This window comes from Girardinichthys multiradiatus, chromosome 12, assembly GCF_021462225.1.
Source record: "Girardinichthys multiradiatus isolate DD_20200921_A chromosome 12, DD_fGirMul_XY1, whole genome shotgun sequence".
In the NCBI taxonomy this organism is placed as follows: domain Eukaryota; kingdom Metazoa; phylum Chordata; class Actinopteri; order Cyprinodontiformes; family Goodeidae; genus Girardinichthys; species Girardinichthys multiradiatus.
Window position 1 is genome coordinate 34,830,609 of NC_061805.1, and position 16,170 is coordinate 34,846,778.

General features: G+C 39.1%; 2 protein-coding genes across 2 annotated transcripts; both read left to right on the top strand.

The window, feature by feature from the left end:
- The first annotated feature begins 1,391 nt into the window (after positions 1 to 1,391).
- On the top strand, positions 1,392 to 7,263 carry LOC124877905 (arrestin domain-containing protein 3-like). The gene is made up of 7 exons (XM_047381541.1): positions 1,392 to 1,653; positions 2,854 to 2,914; positions 3,259 to 3,409; positions 4,521 to 4,617; positions 4,702 to 4,762; positions 6,713 to 6,716; positions 6,780 to 7,263. The coding sequence occupies exons 1-7, from the start codon at positions 1,410 to 1,412 to the stop codon at positions 7,122 to 7,124; spliced, it is 963 nt and encodes a 320-aa protein (XP_047237497.1). The 5' UTR covers positions 1,392 to 1,409; the 3' UTR covers positions 7,125 to 7,263.
- A 521-nt stretch (positions 7,264 to 7,784) lies between these two features.
- LOC124878282 (arrestin domain-containing protein 3-like) lies at positions 7,785 to 12,711 on the top strand. Its single transcript, XM_047382147.1, has 6 exons — positions 7,785 to 8,120; positions 8,216 to 8,276; positions 8,360 to 8,507; positions 8,626 to 8,719; positions 10,583 to 10,842; positions 11,210 to 12,711. The coding sequence occupies exons 1-6, from the start codon at positions 7,841 to 7,843 to the stop codon at positions 11,456 to 11,458; spliced, it is 1,092 nt and encodes a 363-aa protein (XP_047238103.1). The 5' UTR covers positions 7,785 to 7,840; the 3' UTR covers positions 11,459 to 12,711.
- Positions 12,712 to 16,170: the final 3,459 nt, after the last annotated feature.

The following is a 16,170-nucleotide window of genomic DNA, read 5'->3' on the forward strand; positions in this document are numbered from 1 at the left end:
TTGAGTGACAATAAAACAATTGTGACAGATAGATCATGTGTAGTTATTTGCTCGAGGAGCGTTTTATAGTCTGAAGATAAGATAACATCTGAGACGTGTTGGAAAGACTAATATATGATGAATATGTTCCAGATTTGGCATTTAAGCACACAAAGCTATTTTCATTAGATTGAGATTATCAATTGCAAGATTTATAAAAATGGAAAAGGTAGTACATTTGCATCATTTCTTTAATACATCCCTTTTTCTTTAATATGAGATCATAATTCAACGTTAAATTGTAACTTAATCCTTTGCAGTAAACATTGGCAAATGCTTTAAGTTGAAGTCTCTTTTATGGAAGCAAATCCTAAAGCTATTCATAGCTCAATGTAAAACTGTGCGTACATTGAGAAATATATAGATCTTTGCCACTAGGGGGCTTTGGTTGACAGTTAATGGCAGCCTTAACCTGATTTTTATAAGGTATTACAATGTAAACACATAATATAATCTGTTGTATATATTTTGTACAATAATCACATAAATCTGTCAGATTTATGTGATTGTTTATTGGTGAACACTATAGATAAAATGAAAACAACCAAATGATTTTTAGGCATGTACTCGGCACACAATCAGCTTTAATCAGTGGACTTCAGTCTGTGGCTCTGGAGCCACATTTCTCTTTGACCAATCCAGTGTGTCTACATAAACATAAACATTAACATAAAATTAAGTATTCATTATAATGACAAAGGAAATTGCAGGATAAGCTCGTAAAGCATATCTTATATTGCATAATTACTCATTCCTTTGATAGATAGATAGATAGATAGATAGATAGATAGATAGATAGATAGATAGATAGATAGATAGATAGATAGATAGATAGATAGATAGATAGATAGATAGATAGATAGATAGATAGATAGATAGATAGATAGATAGATAGATAGATAGATAGATAGATAGATAGATTGTCAGTTCGCAGTTCCTTTAACCCATTTTAAACACTGATCGGTGCCTAATGTTTAATGTTTAACACACACCAACTCTGCTGTCATTTTAAAGCTTATTCATGTGATCAAGCTTTATAGACAGATAACAGTTACAGCTCTTAACACCGGCATGTTAACATTTTAGTTTTACACTTTTACACTAGTGGTGACAGGTTAAAATGTAAAACAAAAGCCCATGTGCACATGTAATAAAAACTTTAAATAAATACTGATATATCTGTGAGGACTAACTTTATTCCCTGCTGTAAAAACAATGAAATTGTGCAATCTGGAAACAAAGATAAAGAACTTACACAATAATAGCACAGACACGCCCTCCTGCTGTAAAACGAGGGTAGACGTTAATTTTTATGCTTGGTTTCCACATCTTGCATTTCCTTTGGAGTTTTGTTAAAATCCTAACTCATCATGTTGTCGACGTTAAAGAAGCTCGGAATTACTTATAACTCGCTCAATAACCGCAACACCTTTACGAGCGGAGACGTAATTTCTGGTCACGTAACGTTGGAAGTGACCAAGGACTGTCAGATCGACTCCTTTTACATCAAGTTCAAGGGGAAAGCTGAAGTCAAATGGACTGAGGGCCAGGGTCAGGCCTCTAAGGTGTACCACTCCAAAGACAAGTACTTCAGCGTGCGGCAGTACTTCAAGGGTAAGTTTTACTACCGTGTGTTCCATGAAGCGATCCAAAACTGAAAAGTGTGTGGACTGGAAATAAATGATCGTTGGATTTTCTTTAAAAGAATAATTCATTAATCACGATTAATCTGATTGTTTCAGGCCTAATAAGTTTCCTTTGTTTATTTAATACAGGTTAATTTCTTGCTGTTGTGTTTTCCCTACCCCTTTTATTTCTTTCATATTAATTGCCACCCAAAAATATTTGTAACTAGTTTGTTTCTTTTTTACATTCTTTGGTTGCTGTATTGTCTTTTCCTTCCCAACTGCAACAGTATCACCCCTGCAGATTTCTCTTATTGGCTGAGGTCAAGCCTCTATGAAGTAAGTGCCGAGTCTCATTATGGCTGCCTGGTTCTGACAAGGAGTTGCTAGAAGTCAGGGTCGTTATGGATTTGTTGGTAGATAGCACTGTTAGTCTGGATAGTTTATCCTGTTCACTCTAACTGAGAGAAAATCTTCTTTTTATTATTTTGTTATCTTTAATGTCACTCTAATTTATATGTTGAGCCATATTTTGGCCCAGTAACTATTTTATTGAGTCATTTGTTTCTGTATTTACTCTTAATTATGGCATTATTGGTCCTCCTTATAAATGGCCATGAGAATTTGTGATCATTAGCAGCCTACTTAAATACATGCTTCACATGTAAGTAGTGATCAGCTATAGCCAAAAATAGGAATGCATCAAAGCAAACCCGCTCTATGTCATTTAAATATCTCATCCTTTCTCCTTGTTCTACATTGTTTATCATCACGGTCTCAGCAAACTGGTTTGTCACCTGGTCCATCAAGTAGTCAATGGTGTCAAGATTGTGTGAGAATTTGCAATGTTTTAGTCTACATGGTTCTTTAATAAATGGAAATAAAATGATGTGCACCGAGCTGTTTTGTTATTATGTGATAACCTGATTCATTCTAGAATTATTACACTGACCAATGCTTTGCTCTGGGTTTATCCCATTCAAGGAAACTAGCACTTTTCATTATCAGTTGCACATCTTTGAGTGTGACTGTTTAATGAAATGTTTACTAAACCCTCTCTCCCATACAGGTCTTGAGTTAGATTTTAATCAGATGTCTGGCGCACACCCCCACCCTCCCTGAAAAAAAATATTAAATTGTGTTTGCATAGTCTTTTTTATGTTTTTTTTTATTTGTTATTCTTTGATAGACTCCAGCGTCGTGCCTCCAGGAATCCATGTGTACCTCTTCTCCTTTCAATTCCCTCTCCAGTAAGAAATAACTCTGTTTTCATTTCTTCTAAATGCATGAAAACAACAATATTCTATCAAAATAATTTAAATGAAAGACCTTTATTTGCGACATGCTGTGGTGGGTGTAAATAAGTACACTGATATTACTTTTGGAACCTCTATAAATATGTTACTCTACTCACTAACTTGAGTTTTTTTCCAATCATAGATCATATCACTATACCATTTGATGTTCCTTTTTTCCTAGGTTTTTAATTGTCACTGCTTAGCTTGTCTGTCTAGCATTAAACCATTTAGAGAAAATTTATTTTATTGACTGCATGATTCTTACCATCATCTGGCCCTCTGTGGTTCCTCATTAGGGATATCCCCTCTTCCTTTAAAGGTGCATACGGTAAAATTATATACTTGCTGGAGGCTATTTTGAGCAGATCAATGAGGATGGACAGCAAGGAATCAACTGTGATCAACTTTGTGGGAAAAGGAGACCTGAACCCAGTCCCTGGGCTAATGGTATGTTTTGCATTCATGCCATGTTGTGTCAGTTTAGATGTCAGGGGCCTAATGTACAAAGACTGGCATGCATTTCGAACTGAAACATGCTTTATGCTTAAATTGAGAAAATGTAAACAAAAATCCAGATGTTTGAATCTGCCTACACATACTGTTGTTCTGAGCACATTTATTTTGTATATATGAATCAATGTGGAATTGAGTGCACATGAGGAAATGTCTTTGGAAGTAATGAATTGTGCACTGAAGCAGGCCACCCTGCCACAATGCTAGTTAGTTGCATTTGCACAAATAGTTTGTGCATTGATTGAAGGAAATGATTCCTGTTTGCCTATGAACATTCATTGTTTGGTAGCTTTGGCTAAATGATTGCAGTCAGTAGCTTCAGTTTCATTTGGTAAATCTCTTGCTGCAAAATGTGCCGTAATGTCGGCTTGTTCATCGGCGTTTATGGGCTAACCCAGCTGACAAATGGCTCCTCAACATGTCATGCTCAGACCAGCTACGGCCCCGAGCACATTTTCAATCGGATTGCCCTAAGAAACCTAAAGTAGCTAAAGTAGCTGATATTTTGGGCCAGAAGATCCTCCTGGAATTTCAACATAGTCTTTTTTTTTATGTTGTCCTTTTAGCAATTTTCTCTATTTGGGTTGAAGTCATTGTTAATAAAAGGTATTTTCTGCACCTCTTTCAATAAACTTTAATATCCACTTATCTAGTTGTATACAAATACTGTGGATCTATAATCGTTCCCCTTGTCTCTCTGGTGTGTTGCCTTATTGTTTTAACAACATTAAACATTTGCCAGTATACCCTCTGAGTGTTGCTAACAGGTGAATAACTGCAGAAACGTACAAATAGTAACCATAGTAACCATGAAGTTGGCATTTAGCTTAAAATTTTAACATTCAAAAGAGCAAATTACACCTTTTTTTTTGCACATGTGCCCTTTAGGTCCTTGGTGAGATGGCTAAAATAATATTATTTTTGTTGCCCACCCCTGGACAAGTTTCAGCAAGCTTTCCAGACATGAGAATGACTGTTTTTTATTTAATGTTAACTGTTTTCTAGGTAGATATATTTTGCATTTATTAAGTGAACTGTTTTGTAGGAACCCCAACATGAATCTATGGATAAGAAAATCAAATATTTCACCTCAGGATCTGTCGCCATGGATGTAAAGCTTGAAAAGTCAGGCTTCTTCCCAGGTAGGATGCTATCAAAGTTCTAAAAAATTGTGTTTCTGGAATATTTTTATACCAGCTATTCCGACCATTTTCTTTGAATCACAGGGGAAGGACTGAAGGTTTTGGCGTACATTAAGAATGATTCCTCTCGTGAGATCAAGCCCATGTACTGTATATACAGGTCCTTCTCAAAAAATTAGCATATTGTGATAAAGTTCATTATTTTCCATAATGTAATGATGAAAATTTAACATTCATATATTTTAGATTCATTGCACACTAACTGAAATATTTCAGGTCTTTTATTGTCTTAATACGGATGATTTTGGCATACAGCTCATGAAAACCCAAAATTCCTATCTCACAAAATTAGCATATCATTAAAAGGGTCTCTAAACGAGCTATGAACCTAATCATCTGAATCAACGAGTTAACTCTAAACACCTGCAAAAGATTCCTGAGGCCTTTAAAACTCCCAGCCTGGTTCATCACTCAAAACCCCAATCATGGGTAAGACTGCCGACCTGACTGCTGTCCAGAAGGCCACTATTGACACCCTCAAGCAAGAGGGTAAGACACAGAAAGAAATTTCTGAACAAATAGGCTGTTCCCAGAGTGCTGTATCAAGGCACCTCAGTGGGAAGTCTGTGGGAAGGAAAAAGTGTGGCAGAAAACGCTGCACAACGAGAAGAGGTGACCGGACCCTGAGGAAGATTGTGGAGAAGGGCCGATTCCAGACCTTGGGGGACCTGCGGAAGCAGTGGACTGAGTCTGGAGTAGAAACATCCAGAGCCACCGTGCACAGGCGTGTGCAGGAAATGGGCTACAGGTGCCGCATTCCCCAGACCTGGGCTACAGAGAAGCAGCACTGGACTGTTGCTCAGTGGTCCAAAGTACTTTTTTTGGATGAAAGCAAATTCTGCATGTCATTCGGAAATCAAGGTGCCAGAGTCTGGAGGAAGACTGGGGAGAAGGAAATGCCAAAATGCCAGAAGTCCAGTGTCAAGTACCCACAGTCAGTGATGGTCTGGGGTGCCGTGTCAGCTGCTGGTGTTGGTCCACTGTGTTTTATCAAGGGCAGGGTCAATGCAGCTAGCTATCAGGAGATTTTGGAGCACTTCATGCTTCCATCTGCTGAAAAGCTTTATGGAGATGAAGATTTCATTTTTCAGCACGACCTGGCACCTGCTCACAGTGCCAAAACCACTGGTAAATGGTTTACTGACCATGGTATCACTGTGCTCAATTGGCCTGCCAACTCTCCTGACCTGAACCCCATAGAGAATCTGTGGGATATTGTGAAGAGAACGTTGAGAGACTCAAGACCCAACACTCTGGATGAGCTAAAGGCCGCTATCGAAGCATCCTGGGCCTCCATAAGACCTCAGCAGTGCCACAGGCTGATTGCCTCCATGCCACGCCGCATTGAAGCAGTCATTTCTGCAAAAGGATTCCCGACCAAGTATTGAGTGCATAACTGTACATGATTATTTGAAGGTTGACGTTTTTTGTATTAAAAACACTTTTCTTTTATTGGTCGGATGAAATATGCTAATTTTGTGAGAAAGGAATTTTGGGTTTTCATGAGCTGTATGCCAAAATCATCCGTATTAAGACAATAAAAGACCTGAAATATTTCAGTTAGTGTGCAATGAATCTAAAATATATGAATGTTAAATTTTCATCATGACATTATGGAAAATAATGAACTTTATCACAATATGCTAATTTTTTGAGAAGGACCTGTATGTCCACTCAATGCTTTTTAACCACTCATTATCTCATTATTCATGGTGTTTACCAAAGGAGTGCCTTATTTACACAACATGAATATATGAGACCAGGCCACAGTTTGATCAGTGGCTCATTCAAAAGGAGCAAATATAAGGGAACAAGTGATTCCAAACTATATTTAATTATGTGTTAAGGTTAAATATTAAACATATTTAACCTTTTATTTCTAGATGATTTATTTAGATATAAAGATGATTTATTTAGATATAAAGAGCAACAGAAATTTGACTGAATAGTAAACCGTTGTGGGAAAGCATAGGATTAACAGACCATAGAAATGCATAGAAATTTACCTTTAGAAATTTGGCACCTGCTTTTAAAGACCAGTCTCCAATTTATAGCAAAAGCTCAATCCTATTTGTTTATCCCAAATCGTTACATTTAAATAGTTTGAATATATAACGACATTCTCCTTATTAGATGTTGTTTTAAAAATAAACTCTGGCCCCACCCACCTCCAGGTCTACCTTGATGTGAAGTATAACTCAGACACAGGAATCAAATTCGACATCGTCATCTTCCCAGCCTATCAGGTCCCCGCTATGGCAACGGCACCATCGGCTGCTTCTGACTTTGGAAATGGGCCATATGGGAACTATGGGAATCCACACCCTCTTGTGTGGGGGTTTGGACCTCCACAACCACCAGCAGGGGATCAGCCTGCTGTACCTCCTCCTCCCTATGAGACATATGGAACGTACCCTTCTCTGAATGATTTTGCCAGTAAATGTTAAATACCTTTGCTGTTGCTTTTAAGGATGAGAAATATAAAGCCAAAGGTAACACTTTATGTAGACATAAGGTTTATTACAGACTATTTGATGTTCTTTAGCTTTATCTTTATTTAAAATATGCAACTGAAATTTGTATTGTACAGAGCCATAACTTATAATAAATTGATATGTTTCTAATAAGAATTGACTTCAGGTTTGCTGTGTGTTTGAGATTTAGTGAACATGATTTTAAAACTGATGCTCCTCATTTTCCCCTTCTAGCTCTTTTTCACCAAAACATCAGTGATTCAATGGGTTTCAAAATAAGCTTTTTTTATTAAAAGAACAGGTCTCTTACTCTAAAGATTATCCATATTCTAAAATGGTCTTTACAATACACAGTGTCAGAGAGGAAGTAGTTTACTGAGATACTTTTATTCAAATGTGCTGTAGTGTAGACAGCCACTCCCCCACCCCCATTGTCACAGTGCTTGTCATGACATACCTTTTTGCTACAGCAGTGTGCCATTTGAGCTTTAACATTCCTTTCTAATTACGCCTTGTTATATCAGGAATTTTCTTTTAGGTTTGTTTGATTTCCCCATCCAGTATGTAGTATGATAAGAAACTTTTCATCATCAGATGTGATGAAACAAACCGGTTTCTCAGGTTCTACCAGTTTGTGATCAGGTATAAATGCGGCAGAACGGCTGCGTTTAGTTAGCTAGTGTTGACTTATGCTTCCTACTCTGCTGAAAATGACCATCAAAAACCTTCAGATTGAATATGACGCCATCAACAGCCGAAACACTTTTACAAATGGAGATACGATAAATGGAAGGATCATCCTGGAGGTCTCCAAAGAAACAAACGTTCGGTCACTTCTTTTCATTGCTAAAGGGAAAGCAAGGGTTTGCTGGAGTGAGCATTACGGCAATAACCAAACTCATGTTTACTGGTCCAATGAGAAATACTATAGCGTGAAGCATCATATGATAAGGGAATCAAGACAAGATGGTAAAGTATTCACTTAGATTTAAAAAATAACATGTAATGCTCCTAATTATTGAACTGTTGATGTGCTTTGTTAATGGTTGATGGTCCTTTTCCAGACAATGAAGTCATTGGGAAAGGAAGGCATGTTTTTCCTTTCAGCTTTCAGATACCCGATAGGTATATTGTCTTTTATTTGGTTTATTTTTTTAGCTCTTGTTTGTTTTTAGGTTGTGACCCTTATTTGTTACTTTACCTAACAGGAAAATGCCATCCTCTTTTCATTCAACTGTGGGCAGAATTGTTCATAAGTTGAAGGTAGAGCTCAAACAGTCAATGAAGCTGACAAAAAAAGCTAAAACCCACTTCATGTTTGTGTCCAAAGCAGACATGGATACACCAGGACTCATGGTGAGAAACAGAAAAATTGAAACTGAATCCTAATTTGTTGTGTGCAGCACTTATACATTGTTTAGGGAAATGACAAGATAGTATTATAATGTTTATTCAAGTGAAATCGCTTTTTCAGGTTCCTCAACATGAAAGCAAGGATAAAACCCTTGCCTTTAGCTCCGGTAATGTTTCGATGGATGTCTATACAAAGAAGATGGGATACAAACTTGGTAAATATTTGGTTTTGGAAGAGGAAGGTTCAACAAATTTATATTTTTTATACCTTTGATTTGGATCCTTTGCACTTAAACAATGCCTACAACTTAAGGAAAAGTAGTCTGGTTTAGACAAAACTTGTTTTAAAGTTTACTTCCACTCATCATAACATATAAATTTGTGCATTTAAAAAAGCATTTAAATGGCTCTTTTTCCAGGATGGAATGACTGTACAACAAACAACATCTTTGTCTGTGGACACTGTCACTGGTGTTTCTGCAGCTTCTAGTGTACGATAGACTTGAGCCTAATTGATTTCCAATTATGCCGTCTGTTTTTTGTTTTCCATCTGAAGGTCAGAGTTTAGGTCAGGTGGTTGAAACGTTTGTCACAGTTGGGTATATCAACAGCAAAGCCAGCTCTGGTCAACAGGAGAATAATCACAAAAACATTAAACTCTAATGTGTTTTAATGTCTATCCTCTCTTTATATGGATGTTCATGCATTTTTGTTTCTGTGAAATGGTCTTTATAAATACAATTGACTTACATCAAAACTGGGTTTGGAATGACAAAGCAGGCCAACCTTACAGTGGACATATCTTGCAAAATCCACATTTTTAGCCTTTAAATACATTTTGTTTTGTACTTGGGGTCTGTAGTAGTGAATTTAGGCTCTCCAGGTGCTGTGGAGATATCTTTATATTGTGTGTGGGTCATATATTTCAATCCGTTCAGTTTTCTCTTACATTTATTTCTTCCGGCTAATCAAATTCATGTATCTGCCATTTTTATTTCTTGCTTTGTAGTCCAAGCTCAAGTATGCCTTAGCTGCAAGTGGATATGCCTAAATGTTCGATTGTTGGGTATATTACCCCAACAATTTATTACACCATCCCCCAGCATCAGAACTTCTTCAGAATGCCTGGTTAAATTTTATTTTTCATGGAAATGCACCCACATCAGTGGGGAAACTCCTCTTTGTTTGCTCGAAGCACCTTAAGGACAATCTTCAACAACCTCCACCAGTATCAAGAAAAATTTGGTGAAAGACTTCATCTAATTAAAGGGTAAATTCCTTCTGTCTATGGAAACGACGGACAACAAACTTTATTTTAGACATGGAAATATTGTGTTGATATGACGTCCTGGCTATTGTTTTGATAGCAGAACAATAGTGCCTTCTGCTTATGTTGGTGCTGTGTGCTGCTCTTAGCTCCTTTGAGGCCATAACCGTACTGCGTGTTTTGAATAGTATTATTATATAAACAGTTTTGCATTGTTTTTGCCATTTTTGTCTTTTCTACCCCATTTCTGTACCACTAGATAATTGTTATCAAACTTTAAAAATGACTGAACGGATTAAAGTGGAGCGCACCTTGACCTATAGGGGGGGCGGGGTGTAAAGCGCCTCAATAGCGTTTAAAGAGACGGCACCAAAACGAGTTACTCTCAGACGCACCTCAGAACAGGGGTAAAAGAGAAGCCTGTGGAGCTACAATAGCAAGAAGTTCAGACCAAAGCATTGCAGTTCCACTTTATACAGACCACATCTGAAGACCACAATTGAATGGTTTAAGTGAGAAAAGTAAATCCCAAAGCCAATCACCTTGAGAAGGTGATTGGCTGCAGTCTACTGTTGCTCCAGGAACTGTACACCTCCAGGACCCTGAAGCGGGCAGGGAAGATTCTGGCTGATCCCTCCCACCCCGGTCACAGACTCTTTGAAACTCTCCCCTCTGGCAGGAGGCTGCGGTCCATCCGGACCAAAACCTCACGCCACAAGAACAGTTTTTTCCCATCTGCCACCAGCCTTGTTAACAAAGCCCGGAAATATATATATATATTTCAGTCTGAATATGTATCTCCATTTTACAGGTGAAACCTTATATGTCACCATCAAAATCAATAATGCCTCAAGTCGTACAGTCAAACCTAAATTTGAACTGTATGAGAAGAAGAGCTTCTTCGCTCAGGGCCATAGGAAAGTTGAAACACACACTATCCTAAAGGAGAAGGCCGACGCTGTTGAAGCGCACTCTGGCAAAGCAACGGTGACAAAGATGATCACCATCCCCAGAGAGCTTCCTTTGTCTATTCTGAACTGCTCCATTCTAAAACTGGAGTACAGGATAAAGGTAAGCTTCACCAGTAGGACCGCACTGTCTGATGGATGTCTGTTTGTTTTTATGCAATTTTTAAAGAAAACAGAATCAGTAACCTGTCACATAATGATGGAAATGCTAACATTACTTAGAACATTAATGTTTCAGTACTGCAAACAACCAATGTAGCTTTTGCAAGATTTAGAAGAATAAGATTTTAAACATTCATTTATTTTACAGATACAAAAACAAAGAAAATCTTTATTGATAAATAAATAAAAAATCATAAACAAATTACTGGTGACTTTAACCATCTCATGAGTAAAAATCAGGAATCTACAGGTTGTAAAGAAATTAACCTAAGCAGATAATGCATGTTTTTCCACCTTTTTTCTCACAGGTGTACCTTGATATCAAATGTGCTACAGACCCAAAGGTAAAGCTCCCCATTGTCATTCTGCCTGAAGATAGCAGCAGGGAGCCAGATGAAGGACAACCACTTCCTCCTGGTGGGGTTGGGTTTGAAGCATTTGGAAACCCAAACCCGCAAAGCTGGGGCACCACATCACAAGTGATGAGTCCTCCCCCTCCCTATGAAGCATCTACCATGTACCCCTCCTTCCCCTCAGATTCTAGGACTGCATTATGACTACTATGTGTTATTGGTCTAATGCCATATTTTAGCCTGACATGACCCCACTACTGTTGTACCTGCCTTATGCACCTTTCACTTTGTGATCAGACATTGTGCTTATCTGCCGTAACATTTAACTAACTGCTTTCCGCCATCAACCATCTAGTTTTTGTTACTCCGCATCCCAAATGAGATGAAATATGTTTCTTTTGCAGTTTTTGTTATTTTTTCCATACAGCTTCTATTGAGCTGTAACCACACTATTATTTTTAAAGTTTTACTTGCTGTTGACAATATTTAATGGCTTTCTATGCATGTTTAACACAATATGTTACAAGAATAATCTACGAGAAACACAACTGTAGAGCAATTATTGCAGCAATTCTAAGCACAGACAAAGTAATCTCAGTGTAAACTTTATAACTGCATTTAGCCGATATCAGTAAAATGAAAAATAGGCTTAAAAACCACATCCAACAGAAGAGTTGAAGATCAGCCATGTTCATGAACACAAACATGAACACGTGATACAAAAGAGCACTCTGATTGGTTAAAGCATCGAAGACGTTAACCCTTTCTGTTGTGAGAATGTGTGCTGCTCCCAAATGCGTCTCAGCAGGTTAGGGCAATCTGGATTGACCAGAAGCACACATCCTGAACTCAAAATATGTGAACAACACATTTGTTGGTGTGCAACTGAACGGAAGATAGCAGAATCTGTTACCAAAGGAGCACTTCACATGCAAGTCTATCAGACTCATGGGGAAAAGGACCTAGGATAAAAAAGGCTTTCTGTAAACTTATGTCTATATTGGAGTCTGCTGAAGATTAGATCTGACTTTATTTTGTTTAACCTATGTAGCTGAAAGAAAATTACTTTTTTTAGTTAAGTTGATGAAATGTATAAATATTAGTTAAAATACTGTCAATTTTGCTTACTAAAACACTGGTCTAAAAGCATTAAGAATCACTAAGAAAGGCTTGATGTTCTTGAAGTTCGCATGCAAAAGAAACTGATAGTTCAAACTAGGATGTATTTGCTTACTTTTATTTTTGTTATAGTTTACTTGGGAGATTTTCTCTTTCCTGTCTTCCTTTTTGCTGGTTTAAATAAAAAAGAGGAGCAAGTGAAATCTTGAGTCTAGTCTAGTCAAGTTTGTCAAGTGTGGGATCTCTTTATGCAAAGCATGTGCTGCATTTTCATGGTCCTCAAAACTATAAAAAATGGTAAATATTCCTATTAAATGCATCTAGAATTTTTAAATAAACTAAAACTGTGTTTGTGTGTTTTGTATCCAGTACAAATATGTAAAAATTCTACTACATATTTTTGAAGGTATGACAATTCAGAGTAGCTCGTAACAGTACTCGTACTTGTACTCGTCGTCTTCCGATTTATCCGGGACCGGGTCGTGTGGGCAGCAGACTCGGCAGAGAGACCCAGACGTCCCTCTCCCCAGACACCTCCTCCAGCTCCTCCGGGGGGAGCCCAAGGCGTTCCCTGGCCAGCCGAGAGACATAGTCCCTCTAGCGTGTCCTGGGCCGTCCCCTGGGCCTCCTCCCGGTGGGACGTGCCTGGAACACCTCCCGAGGAAGGCGTCCAGGAGGCATCCGGTATAGAAGCCCGAGCCATCTCAACGGACTCCTCTTGATGTGGAGGAGCAGCGGCTCTACTCCGAGCCCCTCCCGGATGGCTGAGCTCTTCACCCTATCTCTAAGGGAGTGCCCGGCCACCCTACGGAGGAAGCTCATTTCAGCCGCTTGTATCCGGGATCTCGTTCTCTCGGTCATGACCCAAAGTTCATGGCCATAGGTGAGGGTTGAAACATAGACCGACCGGTAAATCGAGAGCTTCGCTTTTCGGCTCAGCTCTCTCTTCACCACAACGGACCAGCACAGTGCCCCCATTACTGCGGCAGCCACACATATCCGTCTGTCGATCTCCATTCTTCCCTCACTCGTGAACAAGACCCCGAGATACTTGAACTCCACTTGAGGCAGGAACTCCCCTCCAACCTGAAGAGGACAAGCCACCCTTTTCAGGTCGAGTACCGTGGCCTCTGACTTGGAGGAGCTGATCTTCATCCCAGCCGCTTCACACTCCAAGGCCTGGTTCCAGGGTGGGACCCCGTCTCCGCCGTACCGGGCGACGTCACGTGCCTCAATCTACTAGTCCTCATGAAGGATTCTTCGTAACAGTATTAAAGTAAATATTTCATAATTTTTATTGTACAATTTTTGGGATATTTTTCAAGTCAAAGTAATTCCTGATCAAGTGTGTCATTTAAATTGTCTCATTTTCAGGCAACTTTTTCATAGTTTCTAAGAGATGCCATTTTGGCATTTACTAACATTTTCGGGTCCCTTATGCACCTTTTCCACTGGCTCTGTGTAGGCCGGCTCCACTCTGCTTGGCCAGCTTTGTGAGCATTTTCATAATTTGACTTTTTTTTTTTTTTTTTTTCTGTACTGGTACCTACTTTTTTTGGTCCCAACCGGGGCTGAGTAGGGACTACATGTGACATGAACAGACTGCTGTTTACTGATTGGCCATGGGACCAGGAGAAATGAGAAGGTATCAAAAAGGTAGTGCAGGGAAAAGTTAATAAAACTCAAGAAGCAACTAAAAGAATATTAAGAACCACAGTGGCCAGAGCGAGTTAAACCGAAATAGAATTTTACTATTTATAAATCATAAACCATGCTTGAATGCTGAAAGAAAAGAAAAAGGACACATCACCTCTCTGAATTACATGCAGGCTGTATGCACTGTATTTAATAACATGCCTGTTTGATTGAATAGGTGTTGTCCCAAATCTGATCGCGGTACCAACCGACAGCCATACAGGGAAAGCATTTGTTACATGTTTGACGCAAAGAAAATATTCTAGCAGTAATGTTTGTGAACTGCATACATTATGTCCAATTTTTTTGTAATATTTTTCAACTTTCATACATCTGTAAAGGTTGCTGTAATTACTTTTTAAATGAAAATCCAACATTATTGCAGAAATGTTAAGCAAATAACCATGGGTTTTTGGACATGCTAAGTCTGGTGGGTTTGCTGTGTCCCACACTTTATTTACTGACTGCACCATATTTTTCAGTATGTTTTTTTGTGTGTTTTTGTTCTTTGCCTTTAAGCTGCACTCAGAGTTTAAAAAAGATTCCCAGGCAGAATGGAAGGCTTAGTTCTTTGAGGATAAGAGGCCAACATCATTCAATTGTCTTTTTTAAAATGATTGAAAACAGGATGGAACGTAACCAGAAACGTCTAAAGATCAAGTGTGTACATAGTATTCTAAAACTTTAAAACTATTAATTTCCAAAAATAGAAAAAAAAGATACAGACATTTTTTTTTAAAGTTTTTTGTCTTTCTTTGTTGTTTTTCTGATGGGACTTGTTATTCAACATTTGGGTTGTTAATATACAGGGGTTGGACAATGAAACTGAAACACCTGGTTTTAGACCACAATAATTTATTAGTATGGTGTAGGGCCTCCTTTTGCGGCCAATACAGCGTCAATTCGTCTTGGGAATGACATATACAAGTCCTGCTCAGTGGTCAGAGGGATTTTAAGCCATTCTTCTTGCAGGATAGTGGCCAGGTCACTACGTGATACTGGTGGAGGAAAACGTTTCCTGACTCGCTCCTCCAAAACACCCCAAAGTGGCTCAATAATATTTAGATCTGGTGACTGTGCAGGCCATGGGAGATGTTCAACTTCACTTTCATGTTCATCAAACCAATCTTTCACCAGTCTTGCTGTGTGTATTGGTGCATTGTCATCCTGATACACGGCACCGCCTTCAGGATACAATGTTTGAACCATTGGATGCACATGGTCCTCAAGAATGGTTCGGTAGTCCTTGGCAGTGACGCGCCCATCTAGCACAAGTATTGGGCCAAGGGAATGCCATGATATGGCAGCCCAAACCATCACTGATCCACCCCCATGCTTCACTCTGGGCATGCAACAGTCTGGGTGGTACGCTTCTTTGGGGCTTCTCCACACCGTAACTCTCCCAGATGTGGGGAAAATAGTAAAGGTGGACTCATCAGAGAACAATACATGTTTCACATTGTCCACAGCCCAAGATTTGTGCTCCTTGCACCATTGAAACTGACGTTTGGCATTGGCATGAGTGACCAAAGGTTTGGCTATAGCAGCCCGGCCGTGTATATTGACCCCGTGGAACTCCCGACGGACAGTTCTGGTGGAAACAGGAGAGTTGAGGTGCACATTTAATTCTGCCGTAATTTGGGCAGCCGTGGTTTTATGTTTTTTGGATACAATCCGGGTTAGCACCCGAACATCCCTTTCAGACAGCTTCCTCTTGCGTCCACAGTTAATCCTGTTGGATGTGGTTCATCCTTCTTGGTGGTATGCTGACATTACCCTGGATACCGTGGCTCTTGATACATCACAAAGACTTGCTGTCTTGGTCACAGATGCGCCAGCAAGACGTGCACCAACAATTTGTCCTCTTTTGAACTCTGGTATTTCACCCATAATGTTGTGTGCATTTCAATATTTTGAGCAAAACTGTGCTCTTACCCTGCTAATTGAACCTTCACACTCTGCTCTTACTGGTGCAATGTGCAATCAATGAAGACTGGCTACCAGGCTGGTCCAATTTAGCCATGAAACCTCCCACACTAAAATGACAGGTGTTTCAGTTTCATTGTCCAACCCCTGTATCTACTGCCCCCTGTTGGTGCAAG

Bases quoted from the DNA above. Each gene is read 5' to 3' on its own strand.
- LOC124877905 (XM_047381541.1), top strand. From the start codon at position 1,410: ATGTTGTCGACGTTAAAGAAGCTCGGAATTACTTATAACTCGCTCAAT. The intron at 3,410-4,520 runs GTATGTTTTGCA...ACTGTTTTGTAG, and splicing joins ACCCAGTCCCTGGGCTAATG to GAACCCCAACATGAATCTAT. The intron at 4,618-4,701 runs GTAGGATGCTAT...TTTGAATCACAG, and splicing joins AAAGTCAGGCTTCTTCCCAG to GGGAAGGACTGAAGGTTTTG.
- LOC124878282 (XM_047382147.1), top strand. From the start codon at position 7,841: ATGCTTCCTACTCTGCTGAAAATGACCATCAAAAACCTTCAGATTGAA. The intron at 8,508-8,625 runs GTGAGAAACAGA...TCGCTTTTTCAG, and splicing joins TGGATACACCAGGACTCATG to GTTCCTCAACATGAAAGCAA. The intron at 10,843-11,209 runs GTAAGCTTCACC...TTTTTCTCACAG, and splicing joins AACTGGAGTACAGGATAAAG to GTGTACCTTGATATCAAATG.